Genomic DNA, 17969 nt, shown 5'->3' on the forward strand with positions numbered 1-17969 from the left:
CACTAAATTTCCATCACAAACTTCCACTTTCCATTTTACCTAAGCACCTCTTTTAAAAAGCAAAAGTCTGGGGAAAAATCCACTTATAGGAACACTGCAGTTTCCTCAAGTAAGTCCATAGTAATCTTAAACCATGTCATAGTGCTGCTTAAATCAGTTTTAAAGAACAAATTCCATTCACATGCAGTGCTTAAGGATGTCATCAATAAGCAAGATATAGGAGTGTTTCACTGACAGAAAGTGAAATTATTCAAATGACTGTGAAATCTGTGTGCATTTTGTTTCTTTTCTATACCATCCACAGAAATGCTGAGTGGCTAACAGAGATTTAGAGAGACACTGAAGAAGTTCCTACAGTATTCTGCATTACTAAATACAGAAGTTTTAATTTTTCAAAAGAGGAAGACAGGAAGTATTGTCCCAAGGAACTGTACCTGGAAAAAATAAAATCATGTCTTCTGAGTGATAAAAACCCAGCTTTCCCACACCTAACCCTTGCACATTGACATAACAATGCAACAGTGCAACACTCAAACTGCTGCAAAAAGTAGGAGACAAAAAGAAAAAACTACAGGTTTCTGAAGACTACCAGAGAATGAATGCAACTACAAAAGTGAAGAGGAAAAAACCTAAGGAAATAATACCTTTTTTTAAATAATACCTTTTTAAAATAAAGCTTTCTACCAGAAATGTAAATTTACTAAAAAAGAAATTGTATTCTTTGTGATACCTTTTTCACATGTCTTCAAACTTGCAGTCATAAGCAGTAGAACCCATACTGGCAATTTATATAACTCACCATGCATTTGGATGCTTAGCTGACCACAATTTGATCTTACAAAGTATCTGTGTTAGCTCAGCCCTGTTATCTTTTTTTTTTTTTTTTTTTTTTTTTGTCCTTTAGGGTTTACACATGAAGAACAAGCTTTTTTCCTCAACCCTGTCAATCCTCTAGCTCACTTGTGCTGCTTTGTAAATTATTTCTGTGCACTTACTAATTGACTATGTATTCACTCATCTTTTCTTACCTACAGGACAAGATGGAAGCAATAATGTAAATACTGTATGAATGGTACTTAGACATTTAAGAAAAATATTACTGCTTTTTCACCTCTAATGTTCTCATTACTCTTTTTTACCCAAGTATATATATTACAAAATTATTTCAATCACTGTAATGCTGATCTCCTTTAAAAATAAATATAGAAAAGCAGCTCAGGCCTTTCAAGAAAGACCTTTAACTAGTAAGAAAAGGGAACAAATAAAAGGAATTCTAAGTTCTGAAGAAATAAAATAGCTAAAGTAGCTAATCAGGCATCACTATTGTATAGAACAACCATGAATTTCTAATGAGCTTTGGAGATACATTAAATACAGATTTTTTCTCATATCCTTAAGTACACATCTAGCCACTACCAAAACCTTACGTACCTACATCCTTGAACTGTTAAGTTCATCTGAACCCTTTCAAAGGATCTTTGCATGATAAGCATGGTGCAAAGTAAATGGCCTAAATCATTAAGTGTTACTACTCATACACTACATAATGTGGCAATGGCAGTTAGTGAAAGTTTGATTTGAATAAGCACCTAAAAAGCTTGACTTCTGAACCAAAACCCCTCTGACTTGTACAAAACTGAGCTTTACAGCCTTTCCAGTACTCTAATTTTTTGCCTGTCTGGAATTGTATAATATGGTGTGGAAGTGTATTTTGCATAAATTCTCCACCAATCATGGAAACTAACTCAACACCAAATTTGTTACTGTCCATTCTGCCCCTTGTGAAGATGTAAGATGCCCATTCTAAAACATAATAGCTCTGGTCTATTGTCAAAGACACTACATAATGATGGGCTTTATTCCTGACTTCAATGGACAGCATTTTGCTTTTCTTAGGAAAAGGAATTTTGTTGTTTTATACACAGCAATTCTTCACTCATTCTGTGGGTGCTAAACATTTCAGCTGACAAATTTAATACAGAGGTTAAAAATAAAACCATTTTTTCCTCAACAGTCTTTTTTTTCTACTCCAGTAGTATGTATCAACAATATGACTTGTCTAAAAGAAAAAACACTGAAGATCTAGACAAAAAAACCCAAACTTGAAAAAATTATGCTTTCTTCAAGCCCCTTTCAAATTAGTATTTTTCCCTATTTTGAGCAGCAGCTGCTGCTCTCTTCCCATTTACTCAAGAAAAAAAATCATAAACATGCCTTTAATGAAGCATTTACAGTCCCAGCTCCTCTACAGAGTCCAAACTTCCCTACAAATTGCTATTTTCCTACAGAGGATGATGAATTTGTCTGCTTCACCCAGCTGCATTTTTGTTATATTCAACCTTTAGCCATTATCTCAGTCTCTTGTAATGACTGGAGATGCTTTTATTCAAAAGCAGGAGTTAAAAAAATCACAAGATTTTAACCATTTAACAGTGAAGAAGAAACCTGGATGGCCCATCATTAAAGGAAAGCTGCTAAAAAAGGCCATTTAGTTAGCTGGTTCTAAAGGATAAAGTAAGAAAATACGTTAGCTGTCTTCCAAAGGTAGCTCAGTGAGTGCAATTCTGAGCAGAAAACCACTGGACTGTTCACAAAAAGGAGGCAGAAGTCTCTTAGGATGAATTTGTCCTGGGATTAGATGACGTGTTTGAATCCAACAGTCTGATGACCATCCCCAAAACAGGAATGTCAAACACAGTAGGTATCAATTATTCAAATATGATTGGTAATTCTAGAAAGAAAGAAATAGCGTGAAAAGGACATGTTGCCTCTAATTATTGATATTAATTGATTTTGCCCCATTCCTTGAAATCTTATATTGGCAATGCCCAATGCATCTCATGAAGCAAGGCAGGAAGACACCATGAGCTGTATAGCTGTCATCTGAACACTCCTCTAGAGACTACCAGGCTTTGCAGGAAAAGCAACTGAAAAGGAGAGGTGCGGGTTTGATGAAAAACTGTGTCTGCACTACCTTTCTATTCAGAAATTAACTTGCTTTTGCAATTGAGAGTTTTCATTCAGCCTATTAAATGTTATAATTAAATTTGTGGGGGTTTTTATCACTGCCTAATTTTCTGTGATACACTATATTACTCTAAAATCCTACCTAATGGTATTGTCACGAGAGAAGTAAAACATTAAATATAAACCAATGCAAAATAATTTACACAAGTAATAGCTGTCAATAATTACATGCATTTGAGAAAACATTTTTCCTTTATTTTCACATATAGATACCCAAATGATGTCAATTGCTAACAAGCACTTACTCGTTCCTTAAAAAAAAAGGTAAAACGCACTTTGTAAATGGCAAACCTTCAGATTTTGTACATTTCCAGCTTCCATTTTTTTTTTTTTTTTTCATTATACATAATTTGCTAAAACCTGATTTTATTCCACTGGCAAGCAAGAAGTCAATAAAACTTTTCTGCAAGGCACTAGCACCAAATATTCTTATGAAATGCTTATTACTGCTGGAGTCACCATAGCAGAAGAGGTGTTCACAGCATGACAATATAGCTTTGTTACCTGCAAAACTACTTTTTGGATTAATATTTTTTTAAATATTTTTAAACTTTCTAAAGTGAATACTGGTTTTTTTTTCATGGGAAGGAGATAATATGTAGGAGGTATGAGGTTTTTAGTGGGTTGCTAACATGATTTCTTTATTATATTTAGGACAGTGTATGTGAGACAATAAATACTTCATGAAGGAGTTCAACTTTCTTCACATAAATTTGTTTTCTACCAAAGATAGCCATAAGATTACACTGCTAGAGCAATGACAGCTTCTAGTAAAATTAAATTTGAAAAGAAATCTCTGCTCCTGGTTATGGTGGCATGACTGGACAATTACTCACTCTTTCATGTAGGATGTATGACAGAAAAAACAGTAGATTGGAATAATAAATTGGACTAGGAATTCTTCACTGCCTTAACAGTCATTAGAATTTATTTCAGCAGTCAGGAACAAAGGACCAACACTTCAAACATGGAATCACAAAGACCATATTTCTTTTTCAGACTAATCAAAGATTAATATGTGATGTTTAAACAGAAAACTACTGAATTTAGTGGAAGGATTGACTGATACTAGTGCACAGGGCCACAGGACTTCTTTCCATCAGGTACCCTAGAGCCAGGGTAAGGGGCAAACATTTTTACCGGAAGATATAACAGATATAGAGAAAGAAGAAATTTTAATATGACACTGTATCTTAAAAACTAGATCTTCCAACTTTTAGAGTTCAAAGCATATGTCAATTCCCAGCACAACTCCTTACACAACAAAACTGAGGATAAATTATACACAGTTACTTGTGTAACTTTCAAACTTTTTTCTTAAGCTGTCCTGTGAGGCACAAGTACACCTCCACCATATACATGCTTGCAGAAAAATCGTTACAAATGTTTCAGGTGTTCAACTTACTAGGAATAGGTCTAAGGACGTCAGGAATGAGAATCTCCACCAAAGCCTGGTACATCACGTGGTCACAGTTACACATCCATTTCAGAATTGACTCATTCTTGCACAGAGTAATCAGCTTTGCTTTAGGAAGTCGACTTTCTATTTCACTCAGATTGCTGGTGTTAAAAAAACCCGTAGCAAATTAATAAACAATAATGCATTTATGGCACCTGGGGGCATAGTTTAGCAGTTAACATGGCAGTGGTAGGTTAACAGTTGAATTTAACTTTTCTGACCTAAAGTTTCTATGATTCCATGATTTACAGCAGGTAAAAACATGCAATGGGTGTTAAAATGTATTTTTTTACACAGGCATCATAGATGTCTCAGCTCTACCCAATACAACTTATTTACACATTGTCTCACACAGAAATGGATTTAAGAAATATCTCCATAATTCTCCTACAGCTCATAAGTAGTGCAGACATATGAATGATCCTTTTGGCTTAAAAGAAGTGGATAAAATATTGGTAAGTGTCACCTTCACCGTATTTGTCCATGCAAAATACCCCAATGGATGACACAACTGTTTTTAGACTGCTCTTTGGCATAAACCCAGGCTATACAAAACCGCCAGACAACATAAATTTAACTTGGAAAATAATCATAGGAGGAAAAAATTATTACTGTTAAGTTAAAACTAATAAAATTTTTTTTATTTCACATTCGAATTATCACGAGACACATTAAGCAAAGAGAAACATTTACTGGCCTTGGTTCATTAACAGGAGTGCCATCAGGTGGAGCAGAAGGAGAATAGCGCCAGAAAGTTTGCCACAATTTTTCTATCAGGCTGAATTGAAGATTAACAACAACATCCAGTATTGCCTGAAAAAATAAAACATGAGATCATATTGTCTTTTACCCAGCTTCCCTCCACTCCCAACTCCAATTAGATCTATAGCTTTTTTCCTTCATCATGTAGTGGAACCAAGGCAAACTGTAAATTCTCAAGTTATAAATGGTATCTGTTTTAATACCTTTGATATCCATAAATTTTCCAGCACCATAAACTGTTGTGCACAGAGACTTGCATAAGGCTTGCGTGGAAGCCTCCAGGAACTAGTATGGCCTATGTAAACATATCACAGGAATTTAAGCATAGAAAATATTTACTGCTACTGCAAATAAAAGAGTAAACCTGACATTTTACTCATTTTCATAATTCCTTATAAGTTGGAACCACCTTCAAAAATAATTTTAAAAGACATATTGTTCAGTATCAAATGTGGTTTAAATGTCTCAATATCTCTTTGATATGAGAAAAAAGTTACTGCTTTTAATGTAAAAGAAAATAAAATTATAATCTAACCTGATTTACATTTCCTGTTGACTAAACCAAGTATCTGCATGCACTATCTAAAGTCTAACATTCTGAAAAACATACATGTGACATTTCATTCTCAGTATCTATTACATATTATTCTTTTCCCCTGTAAAGGGGATCCTCCAGAAAACCCTTTTTGCTATCCTTTTCAATGAAATAAGTAAATATCCTGGGGCAAAGTCACATACCACAATCATGGCTGCAATATATTTGGCACTATTTTCTTGTACTGGCCTTCACTAAAAGTCATGAACTTTCAAAAATAAATGTTTTTTAGGAAATACCTCACAGTGCTCTCGATAAAGACTCTGTAGTGATTTGATGTCCTCAAAGGTAGTACCATCTGGCAGAGAAGATATTTCAACTTCTCCAAACTCTGGCAGTACTCGAGATGCATCTGTTGTCATGACAACATAATGAAAAAGGTGCCAGTTACAGTATGGTTAAGAAAAAAATTTAAGGATTATACGAAGAAATTAATTCCGAACGGTCATAATATTCAAAGAGGAATGTATTTCATACCTGTTGTATGCCAAAATAGTAAATAAATTATTACTTTTAATAAAAATAAGTACAAAATTATACTTGAATAGAATAAAATGCTATCAGGTACATACCACACCTATACAGAGAAGCTAACACACACTTTTTCAGACTCTTACAGGGTGCAAGGAACTATCTAAGTCAGTGCAGGAGAGACTAATCCCTGAATAATTTTTTTGTTGTTCAGCTGAAGAGTTTCTATGCAGCCAGGTGTGATGGGGCTTAATAAACTCATTGTATGTTTTTACTTGACATTTACTAGACTTTCAAGTAGAGCCAATGTGTGCTTTTACTATTTGTCACAAATGTTTCTGTGAGACAAGCTGATTAAGATAAAAATGCTGGATGGAAACATACCTGGAAAAGAAGATTCAAAACATTTTAATGCTACCCTTATGCTACAAACGGTTTTATTAACAGCAAAATTAGGCCAAAGGATTTGGTGGTTGAAAATCCCAACCAAATCAATCTACACTAATAGCACACTCTATCAGCACAGCCAAGGACTCTTTTTACATAAACAATTAACTAAATTACAGTTTGTTTCCATGACTGGAATACATGCTTAACTGGACCAACAAATCCACAATTTGGATATTTTCAAACATGACCTTTGGGATTTCAGTTGAAACTCTTTGTCTCTTTCCACTTACAACACTAGAACACCCTTTCAAAACAGCCCAGGGAGTGGCTAACCTGCCTAGTAGTGCAATGCCATCCTCCTACCCTGGCTTTTATGAAATAAAAATCACTGTAATGCACATGAAGGAAACAACTTTCATGGTAGGAATTTCAATATGCACACTTAATATAATTATGAAAAGCAAATTCATTTATGTAATATGAAGTATATCTCACCCTATTTTTCCTTTTATACTTACATGATGCATATTAAATATTACATAAAGCTCACGTGTAATTTAAGTGCCTTTCTGTTCTTTTGTGAGTAAGGATTTTAAAGAGGGCACGATAACTTCAGAAGAAACTATTGCACTTGTGTGGCTTGATATTCAGAGTGATAACAAAGTTCCTCTTATTTATACAGCAGTATAAAACCTGCTTTCATACCTAGAAACTGTTGATGGTGTTGACTTTGGGCAATTACGGTTTGTTCAACAGATGTGCCTGTCTGTTGACCACTTCCTGTGAAGCCATCTGCAACTCCATCCACTTTCTGCATAGGCTTATACCTGCAAAAATATCAAGTACAAAATTATCCTTTCTGTTTACTTCTTCATAAATGGAACACAGAGTTTGGTTTTTCCATCTCAAAATAAAATTTTCAGGACAAGTGACAAAAGAATCTAGTGATTCTTACTTATTTTTGTAAATAACAGAAGAAACAACCACTAAGGAAAGCTAGGGTATTAACAATGCATTACAGAATTCAAAAAGGTGGTATTCCAGCAGCACTCCCAAATTTCTGGTAGAATTTAGCTTAGTAACAGCATAATATAAAACCACCAAATTTATACCAAAAAGAATCAAATATATCCCTTTCCAAACAGCTTGACATAATTTTGTAATACAAAGATAATGTTTCATTACTTTAAGAAGAAACAACATTACTGTTTGAGGATAATGAAGACTTCAAAACAAGCACTTTGGGATACTGAAGTTATGCAAATAAAAAAGGTTCCCAAATTAAGAAAAGGAAAGAAGAAAAATGATGTGTGGCACACATTCTGTCTACAGCCTTTGCTGAGGAGGACTAGAAGTGTTTATCCAATTAGATGTGTCTAATAGAGATGGTAGAATTGGTATAACTACCAAGAAAAAAGTATATTGACTGCAATTTACCACTAATTTAAAAGACAAAAGAACCACTAGAAATATTAATAAGCTGACAAAAGAGCAACATTACCATCATTCTGAAAATTACAATATTCAGTCTTTTAGTTCTCTCTTAATCATGCTAGAACTTTCGAATACACTTGGATAACAATGATAAGAACACATACAGACACATATGAAACACTGAAGTTAAATACTAAGCCTCCTACAGCACAGTATTTTTCATGTAACAGCTACCTATTGAGCATAATGATACCTTGCAGTTCCCACCCCTCATCAACACCTTCACAGATTCTCACAGCAGAGCTTAGGATTGGTGTGAATTCAGCCTGAACAGGTGCATGCTGGTGCAGGTACATGTGTGCAAGTGCAAAACATGGGGCACAGGAGAAGTGGGCACTAACTGCACATGGTGCTGTATGTGTGATTTTGTTCTGATACAATCAAGGAACATACTGACATGAAGTTAAGAAAATGACACCAAACATACTTAGGTAAGGAAAATAAGGGAACTATATAAGACATATGGTGTTACTAACTAAAATAATAAAGCAAATAATACAAAAAGAAATATCCACTCCTAACAGTTATATAATGAAATTCTAAAATCACTTTGTCATTGTGAATCAAGAAGATAAGAGATATGACAATGTTTAGCTGACTGGCACCATTTTTCCAGAAATAATTCTAGTTAGACCATTGTGGAATATGTTTTGGTGCATGTAGGAACCCAGAGTGTCGAGATTATTTCTCTGCCTGTTCTTAAGGGTTTTTACCCCCCTGGACACCACTGTTTTAGCTTTAAACCTTGGAAAAAATTACCAACAGTCAGACAACAGCTAGAAAATACAGTGGTGTGAATTAGGTTATAGACTACTATGTAAGATTGCCACAGGGTGCAAAATTTAGAGGTTTTAGGCTTCTCTTTATAGTGTATAGATAAAAGTAAAAAAATATCAAAATGGAGGATTGTTGTTGTTCTCTAAACCTTCTTCTCCTTCTTCTACCACTCCATATTTTGCAGTAAAAGTAGTTTGGATTGATTGGACAGAAAATTCTGCAGTTCCTAGTCATGTTACTGAATAATTGGTAAGAAAGTAAAAATAATGTACATTTTTAGTAACTATTGGTTAAAATGTCTTTAAAAGGCTGTGTAAATCTTGATAAGCAGTCCTTCTCGCTCTCACTCCTGCTTTTCCTCCCTCCATGCTGTACCTGGGTCATGCTAGTGGCTCAAGTTTCTCTGATAAGACTTAATAAACAACTATCTAGAAGCATTGAAACTACAGAAGACATCTCGTTTTATCTTTTAAGCGCCTTGCAAGGACTCTCAGCAAATCCTCTCCCATCAGGAGAGACTCGATTTATGGCACGCTAAAGTGTCAGGTGCACATATGTAATTTTGAGTTCAAGTGAATGAAACCTCTAAGTGAATGAGATTGAGCTTGCTGGGAGATTTTGTAAATATCTATCTCCTTACTATATAATCCTGCCATGATTTTCGTAACAAGAATTTTCTACATGACGTATTATGAGACATCTCATGCTCCTGTATTATGCTCAGCAAAAGATAGTTAAGACCATGTATCTTAGCATGAACTTCCATTTACTGCTGTAACTAATCTGTACTGTCTGGAAATGACAGTAGAATAATTTCAGATCAAAGTGATCTTTGCATTCGAAGTTAAAGTTTGAAGTTGTGTTTTCCATATCTCAGTTGTGTCCAAGGAGACAAAATATGCTTGGTACACTATACCAAACTGTTCATTTGACTGAACTTTTTTGGAGAGGAATAATTGCTCTAAAGGTGACTTGCTTGATATGCTGCTCTGCTAATCTATCAGTGCCATGAAATTATGCATCTAATGTATTTTACTTTAAGGTAATATGGGAGGCTAGCGACACCACTCAAATAAAAATTAATTTCAAAGAAATTTACTCATTTCCATCTTTTTCACCTAAAATTTTCTGTTTAACATAGTTTTTAATATGCATATTCAGACATTCTTTCACCACCAGTACAGTCCCGTGCCACTGCTTTCAACTACTTCTGAGCTTTCACAGGTTTGTCAGGAATAACAGATACTAAGGGAACATACTTACACGTACTTAGAGGCAAACCATTGTGTTCACATTAATTCTTCACAGGGAGATGAAATAAGTATCAAGCAACTTAATAGTACGTTCTCTGATAAGAAGTGTGTACATGAAACAATACAGCAATGAAAAGAAATAGGAATATTTGAAATTAAAGCCCTTAATTTCAATTTTAGCTGCTTTTATTCAGCTTGTGAGACAAGAATTCAATATAGTTAAGAGTCTGTTCATATTACAGGTAATTCTATTATTATTTATTTTTTGCAAATTTCTAGGTAAATATTCTTCCACATTGTACCTAATGTCATTGACATCAACTGCACATATCCAGCACATTTTATTTTCACAGCAGAAAAGCTGAACTAGAATTTCAACTTGCCCATATAAGGAAAAGTAAGACTTGATGAACTAGAACTATTAGCACGTAGTTATGTTTCACACTTTACCTCTGTTTCTGCTGCATGGGCTGTTGTCTCATGGCCATATATTGCATGTCCTCTTGTAGTCGATTAAGAGGAGAGTCTGGCTTGACACGAATCCCATAGTAATGATATTTGGAGTTCCCCCTTTATGAAAAAGCAAGAATTAAAAGAGCAGTAACACTAGTTTTACATATTTACATTACATTTACTTTACAATTTACATTGACTGGAAAATAATACACCCAAGTCAGGTCTGGCTCTCCCATCATACTCGTTTTACATGAGTGTCATTTTACTACCTTTGAGAAATTAATTCACTCTCTTAAACAAATACTATCAGCATATTAAATTGCACTTCACTTGAGTAAGAAAAATAAAATGGAAATAAATACAACTTATCTAGTTATAGGCAAACAGCATTATTAGTGATTTCCAAATGGCAAGCTATAGTTTATTTGTAATGATAAAAATCTGAAGTATAGTTACCAACACATAAACACATAAACTGTCAAAAGCAGAAGAAATAAAACCATAATATAATTTTGAAAAAAATATAAAACTGTTCAACATGACGAAATAGAACTGACAGAAAAACACTGTAATATTTAAATGCAGGTTCTTATGTATTATTTTGCCTAGCAGACAAGTTTCTTATGCATAATTATTACCTTTATTTTTTTATTATAATTCAGGATTTCAATTGCACAAACCTAGTTCCCAGTCTTCTAGTCCGTAGTCCCATGAAGATTGACCGTATGAGTTTTCCAAAGGAGGCAGCATTGACTGGATCCAACTTGTGCTCCTGACAATGTCGCAAGTAATGGTTGTAAAGGGTACTTCTTGGAAGGCTCACTCCTTCTGCAGTTTCATAGTTGTCTAAAAGCCACTGAAGCTATATCACATACAAAACAGAAAAAACCCCCTGTTATATACTTTATTAACAATATTGTAGCCATACAGCATTAACATCTGACAGTTGGAACCACTCCTCAGGTCTATTGAAAAATTACATCCTTCCTCAGAGAGTCTTTAAACGTTAGTTATACAAAAATGCTTTAGTATCTTCAGAATTACCAGGAAAGAGCAAAACTCATTGAACTTGTGACCTCAGGAAAGTGTCCTTTTCATAAAATATTTTTGATTCAGTATCACACATCAGTACGTGATAAAGGTATCTAAGCTTTGGAGACAAATTGTTAGTATCACAAAGAAATAAAGTAATTATGAATGTAATACACATAAATTGCAGAAAACAAACTCCTTGGACAAAATAGTTAATGCGTTTGTAAACCTGGAATATTACACTGTTTCTCTTTGCCTGTTATTAAAAAACATTAAGATACACATAAGAAAAAAGCTACTGCGTAACATTGGAAAATAACTGGTACATCTATAAATCATTACGGATACAAACCCTTTCAGCTGTAGCCTGCTTGCCTTTGACTTCCAGAAGGAACAGAATGAGTTTCTTGGAAAAACAGTAACCCTTTCACGTAATGTGGTAGATAATTAGAAACGTGCAAGAAGAGGCTTTATGTAACATCACTGGATGTTCTAAGTAGAGCACACTCATGAAACACCTCTAGCTGTTGCTAATACCCAGAAAAAGTAAAAGGGACAATTTAATAGTCCTAAATTTAATATCACAGGAAAATGACAAAATAGATCAAAACTAATATAGTCTGAGAATACATTAAAATTTGGTTGGTTTAGTTTTTTTTATAAGTCAACATTTTCCTTATTTTTCTCAGTACTTGTCATGGAACCCTAGAATTTTCTAAGCTCTAGAAAAATACAGATGAAAGATGAAAATGCTTCCAAGACATAACATTTTTAGCTTCTTTTGCAGGTAATTTTGCATTTCAAATAAACAAAATGAAAAAGTACAGTTAATCATCACTTATCATATCATTATTTTATATGTACTAACATTCACAAGTGCTTCCAAACTGAGCATCTGTCGTTTTGAAATAAAGCTGAAGAAAAGGTATAATTGCAAACATTTGATTTTTATGTGAATGTATTAAACTAATTTCACTAGTGACCTGACCTAAGCCTGTCTTGGCTTACAAACAGAGGTAATTATAATTTTCAACAGCTGCAATCTATCCATATTGAAAATCTGTTTTCACATCTGTATTTTTACTAATACATTTATATAACATTTGTCATATATTATTATATCTAGAATTGAATCACAACAATACAGAATGTGAAGTACTTCTGCTTTCACCAAAAGGAAAAACTCTGTCAATCCCAAAAGACTGACAAACAAAAAATAATTATTTTGTAATTAAGTTCTGTATGTAGCATTAAAGATATTTTCCTCCAGATGGTTTCTAATCTATTATTAATCACTTCAAGTGCACTTCATTAATTATATGAATTTCTAACAGATGTTATTTCAAACATAACTTGCATTATTCAACACACAAAAAAACCAAATCAAAAGTTAAGTGCAATATAAGAATTTTTGCTCTTGGAAGGAGTTACTTAGTAGCAAGGGCTTGAAATCCTTACTTGATAGATTATAGCCTGGAAGAAAAAGTGCAGTTAATTCATGATTTTAAGAGAAAATTGAATGCAAACATTTTTGTAAGCAACTTTTTAAAGAACCCAAACATTTTTCTACCAAGCTGAAATACAACTCTAAAACTATTCAGGTTTGAGTCCTGGCTTATAAATTTGTAGTACTGACCATAATGTATTGGTAAGACGGGGAAAGGTATGAAATATTTACAGAGCCAGATCTGTTAAATTGAGTGTGACTTCAATTAAGCTGCAATGTTTATAAAGCAGTCAACTATCAATTAATTAAGTTGATCTCATGCAGAAATACATCAAGAAACAAAAGAAAACAGAGGAGAAATTACAAACTCTTTAAAATGAGAACGCATGTATTTAGGAAAAAAAAAATCCTACAAAACCTCATTGAGGTATCAAAGGGTGAAAATTTAAATCCCAAACTAAAATTTTCCCACAAATTAATTTATCATCTGCAAAGTGTATGCTAACTAAAAACACAATTTCGAATTCTATTTTAAAATCCACTATTATTTTAATAAAGGCCGAACCAAATCATTAGAAGGCGAAGTCAAGAAAAGTAAAGAGACAAAGACTACATCCACACCTGAACTTCCTCCATACTGTCCTTGAGTTTAAAGACAATAAGCATTGCTTTAAAAACAGGCAAAACATCCAGTAGGCTTGATCTATGTTTTAAATTTCTTTCAAAATGACCAAAACTAGGAAAGATTTATTGCCACAAAAATTTGTACAAGGCTTGTCAAAGGTCAAAGATATATCTCTATCACAATACTTTTCACAACGTATTCACAGTCAAGAAAGAAATACTGTAAGCCTTAACAGCTGGAAAGACTGTGATCTTCTGTGCAAATCTCGTTATTAGGAAGACACTGTGAATAGTGCCTAGAACAAGGAACGAGTGAAACACAGTTTACCGAGGCACTCCAGCTTATCTTGTAATCTTTCTTGGTTTTATACCAAGACTATGGACTTCCTAAGAGGTTTAAGCAGAAACTTCTAGTGTTCTAAGTCTTTCCACAGATTTCTAAAGCCAAAAAAAGTTACAGTCTGTTAAAAATTACATTTAAACAATGATTTTGATATTATCGGTCTAATACTATCTATTATTATTTAAATGATAGTTTTGATACTGTCTTATCTTCAAAGTAATTATTTTGTAAACACACAAGGTGGAATCTAAATGTCCTCCTGTATATAATTTCCTGTAACTTTTTATATTACAGCTTTCCTCTTCCAATTTCAGATCTTTTTAAGAAAAAAAAAGCTTGCCTAAATTCTCCACAAAACACTTTCATTTTAACTTTGACAAAACCAAACCCTACAGGAAAAAAAATCCAAAATCCAAACCCAAATCTTCTAAAGCATACACTTTTAATTTGATTTCCAAAGGACAATCTCTACCATCATATTCTACATTCAGACTGCAAACTAAATTTCAATTTCTTCTGTAAAGCAATAAAGGAATTTGAATTTATATCGTAAGTAAAGCTGAGAAGGAAAAAAAAAAGTAAGATGAATACAAACCAATCAACATGGCAAAAATACAAAATGCAAAACCATAAATATCAACAGAAAAAAAAACATTTCAGAAAAGACTAACAACTTACAAAGTAATAATATTACCTATATAATAAGTTTAAAATTATCTTGGGCTTTTTCCCTTATTTTAAAGTTACATATAGTGAACTTATCACTATATTTGGAGATCATGTTTTTGCTGAAATATCTTTTAGCTTTGTTTATGAAAAGTTCTTAACTGTAAGACTTGCAGGGTAAGAACAAAGTAAACGGCAGATGAACAAGACATTTCTGTGCACTTCAAATTAAGACAATACTTTCAATTTCTACCAGGCCATTGTAAGGATCCTTAGGATTCTTAAATAAGTAATTTCAAAATAAACACTCTAGTCAGAAAAAATGAAGAAACACCTAGGAATAACCTAAGTATATTATCTAGGTGTGCTCTTTGTTTCTTCTCCTCCTCTTCACACGCCCCAGAATTAGTAAATGGTACATACTTCTTATGATGTAGACAACTTTGTTTAAAATGTCAAAAGCCAGCTAATTTAGAATTAATTGAACCTTAGCTTGACATTTACACTGTAACCCGCAAAACAGTCAAATGTGTTAACTTTTTCTAACACAGGTGTAGAGCATAGGAAACAGGTAACACTCTGCAATATACCATAAAGACATTTAATCTGACAAAATAAAGCCATGGGAGGTGTAGTAGAAGATTACAAGCAACTAAGATGGGAAGATTAAGAGCAAAAAGTAATAATAAAATAAAACAAACATTTAGAGGCAGGCTAAGCATGCAGAACAAGCAAGAGAGAGTGTATGTGAAGAAGAGACAACTTACATGGCTGTTGAGAAGAGAGCTTCTGTGAGTGGACAGACCATCAGACTTTTGCAGTGTCTCAATCGCCATTTCAATCTGATAATAGATGTCATTAAAAAAAGGACTCAAGATGGGATAGTAAAAAAGCCTGATCAGAGAAGTTTTGACAGATTCCTTATAGATCAACAGAAATGCCTGCTTTATTCCTGGCTAGGGCATATATTTTATTAAAAGGCCTCATTCTAGAGTCCCAGTGAACACAAGCCTCCTCAATGAGGTCAGAAAGTCATTTTGCTTGTATGTATACTGCAGGATCACAGCCTCAAAGTTCATTTTACCTTCCAAGATGCTCAGAATGAGCTCAAAGGAGTAGAATTACTGGTGAGCTGCATTGAAATAAAAATAACCCAGACTGAACAAAAATATAATCACTAAAGTAAAAAAAAAGTTAAATAAAAAAATCCCTACATGATTTTGAGAAAGGCCTCCATATGTTTTCCCTTCAACTAGATCAGGAAGAGACATGCAGAGCTTGCAATAAGAATTGAATTAGAAACAAAACTTTAACTATCTGAAATCACAGATTCAAATCCCAAACCAAAGTAATTCAATAGGTTTTTACACCATTAGCTTCACTGGCAATAGGTTTTACACCACTATTAGTTTCACTGGGACAGGACATCAACCCTTACTGCTGTCAGCACCCTTTGAAGATCCCCAGCTGTCAAAGTAAATGGAAAGTCAGGAGTTACACAGACTGCAGGATCCAGCCTTTGGAAAAGCAGATTTGTTCACAATAATTTTGCTTTTAAAAAGGAAAAGAAAACACAGTATTACTAAAATACAAAGTAGAATTTTTTCAAATGCAAAGGTATGATTACTCTCACATCCATTTTCTTTCTTTTATTTTTTAATAACAATGGATATTTTGATTTTGATCAGTTTGGTAACAACAATATTAAAGAAAAAACCTAAGTGTAATTTATCTCGGGGGCCAGAAGAGCAAAAACCAACAATGAAAATGACAGAGACAATGGAATGCACAGTAAGAAAAGGCACACAATTATTAGCTACAATGAATGGCCAAAATGAAAGCAATGGAAACCACCACTTACACTTTTTAAAAACACTTGTAATTATCTCTGTAAACATTTTTAATGAGCCCTCTCTATCCTACTTCAAATATCACAGTACTAATCATAATTTTAGTGACATAATTTATCAATTTTGGCTGAATTTACTCTCTGTATAATAGAAACTGAAAATTACTACATCTGATACTTGAATTTACCTGTAAAATTAGTTTCTCCTTTTTTTCCAGGGCAATTGACAAGTATTTTAATGTATCTGCTGTGAGGAGTAATTTCTTTTAACTGTGTAATATTTGCTTTTCAAGTCTTTAAAAAAAGGTAAATTATTAACTATACACAATTCTTACGTAAGGAAACATTCTTGCTTGGCAATAATGTTTTTCTTTTAACAGCGTGACTTCTTCACCAACTTGCTTCAGTGGCAAATACTATGAGGTCAAAGTATTCAGTCACACAGCAAATTTTAAAAGCATGCTGCAAGATAAAAACTACAAGCTGAAAAGATCATCATATGGTCAGTTTACTATATATTGTTGCCAGAGAGTTTCTCTTCCTAACAAAATGCTACAATCAAACAATGAAGACTGTACCAACATTTAAATCCTATATCTGACTGTTACGTCACATGTACCACAGTGTTTTATCCACAGCAGTACTGTACACTGGGGTTACACCGCCTTCTGCTCATTCCCACTACTGCCCTACTTTCATTTCGTTGCTGCAACTTGTGGCCTTCTTTGTTCAGAGAACCAGTATGTTAAAAAGAAGTCATTTCACTTAAAAAGAAAAGTGGCATTACAGATGACGCTCATTCCTCACTGCCATATTGATTCCATGACTTTTGGTGCTAACTGTTGGGCTTCTTGTCATTTGGGGTTTTTTTGTTGCTGGAGTTTCTTTTAGTAGATTTCATCAGTATGACCACTGAAGGCAAAAATCTGTATTCACTTTTACTGCATAACACAAGCCAAGCGACATTGGTTACCACTAAAACATGTTATTTATCACACTCAAAAATGGGATCTATATTTAAAATGAGTCTCCACCATATTCTACTAGGACAAGCTTAAAGAGAAATGGCTTTCACTACTAATTATTTTCTTCACCATTTTTAGACTTCATTTTGATAAAATGAACTTTCACCTTTATCTGACAGATGTCTCTACAATGCCAGAAACCCTCTTTGCATGTAGGTTATGAAATTACTTCTTAACTATTTCTAAGCATAAAATACGATTGATTTGAAGACAGATTTTCTAGACACTAAATGATTCACTTGCCCTTTCTGAAAACTTATGGCTACTTCTTGTTTCACTCTATTGGTACCCTGCAGGGC

At 33.7% G+C, this 17969-nt stretch overlaps 1 protein-coding gene across 2 annotated transcripts in view; it reads right to left on the reverse strand.

Moving 5' to 3' along the window:
* The window catches only part of RFX3 (regulatory factor X3), a 105832-nt gene that overhangs the window by 13504 nt on the left and 74359 nt on the right, over positions 1 to 17969 (reverse strand). The window contains exons 5-11 of one of the 2 annotated variants that reach the window (XM_008632540.2): positions 15564 to 15638; positions 11365 to 11546; positions 10679 to 10798; positions 7410 to 7531; positions 6083 to 6195; positions 5184 to 5299; positions 4433 to 4587 (exon numbers count right to left, since the gene is read on the reverse strand). In XM_008632540.2, the coding sequence (XP_008630762.1) occupies positions 4433 to 4587; positions 5184 to 5299; positions 6083 to 6195; positions 7410 to 7531; positions 10679 to 10798; positions 11365 to 11546; positions 15564 to 15638 (883 nt within the window). The remainder of the gene's footprint in view (positions 1 to 4432; positions 4588 to 5183; positions 5300 to 6082; positions 6196 to 7409; positions 7532 to 10678; positions 10799 to 11364; positions 11547 to 15563; positions 15639 to 17969) is intronic. The other variant, XM_008632542.2, reaches the window with a different exon arrangement.

The sequence above is a fragment of the Corvus brachyrhynchos genome, unplaced genomic scaffold, assembly GCF_000691975.1.
Source record: "Corvus brachyrhynchos isolate BGI_N302 unplaced genomic scaffold, ASM69197v1 scaffold194, whole genome shotgun sequence".
Lineage (NCBI taxonomy): Eukaryota > Metazoa > Chordata > Aves > Passeriformes > Corvidae > Corvus > Corvus brachyrhynchos.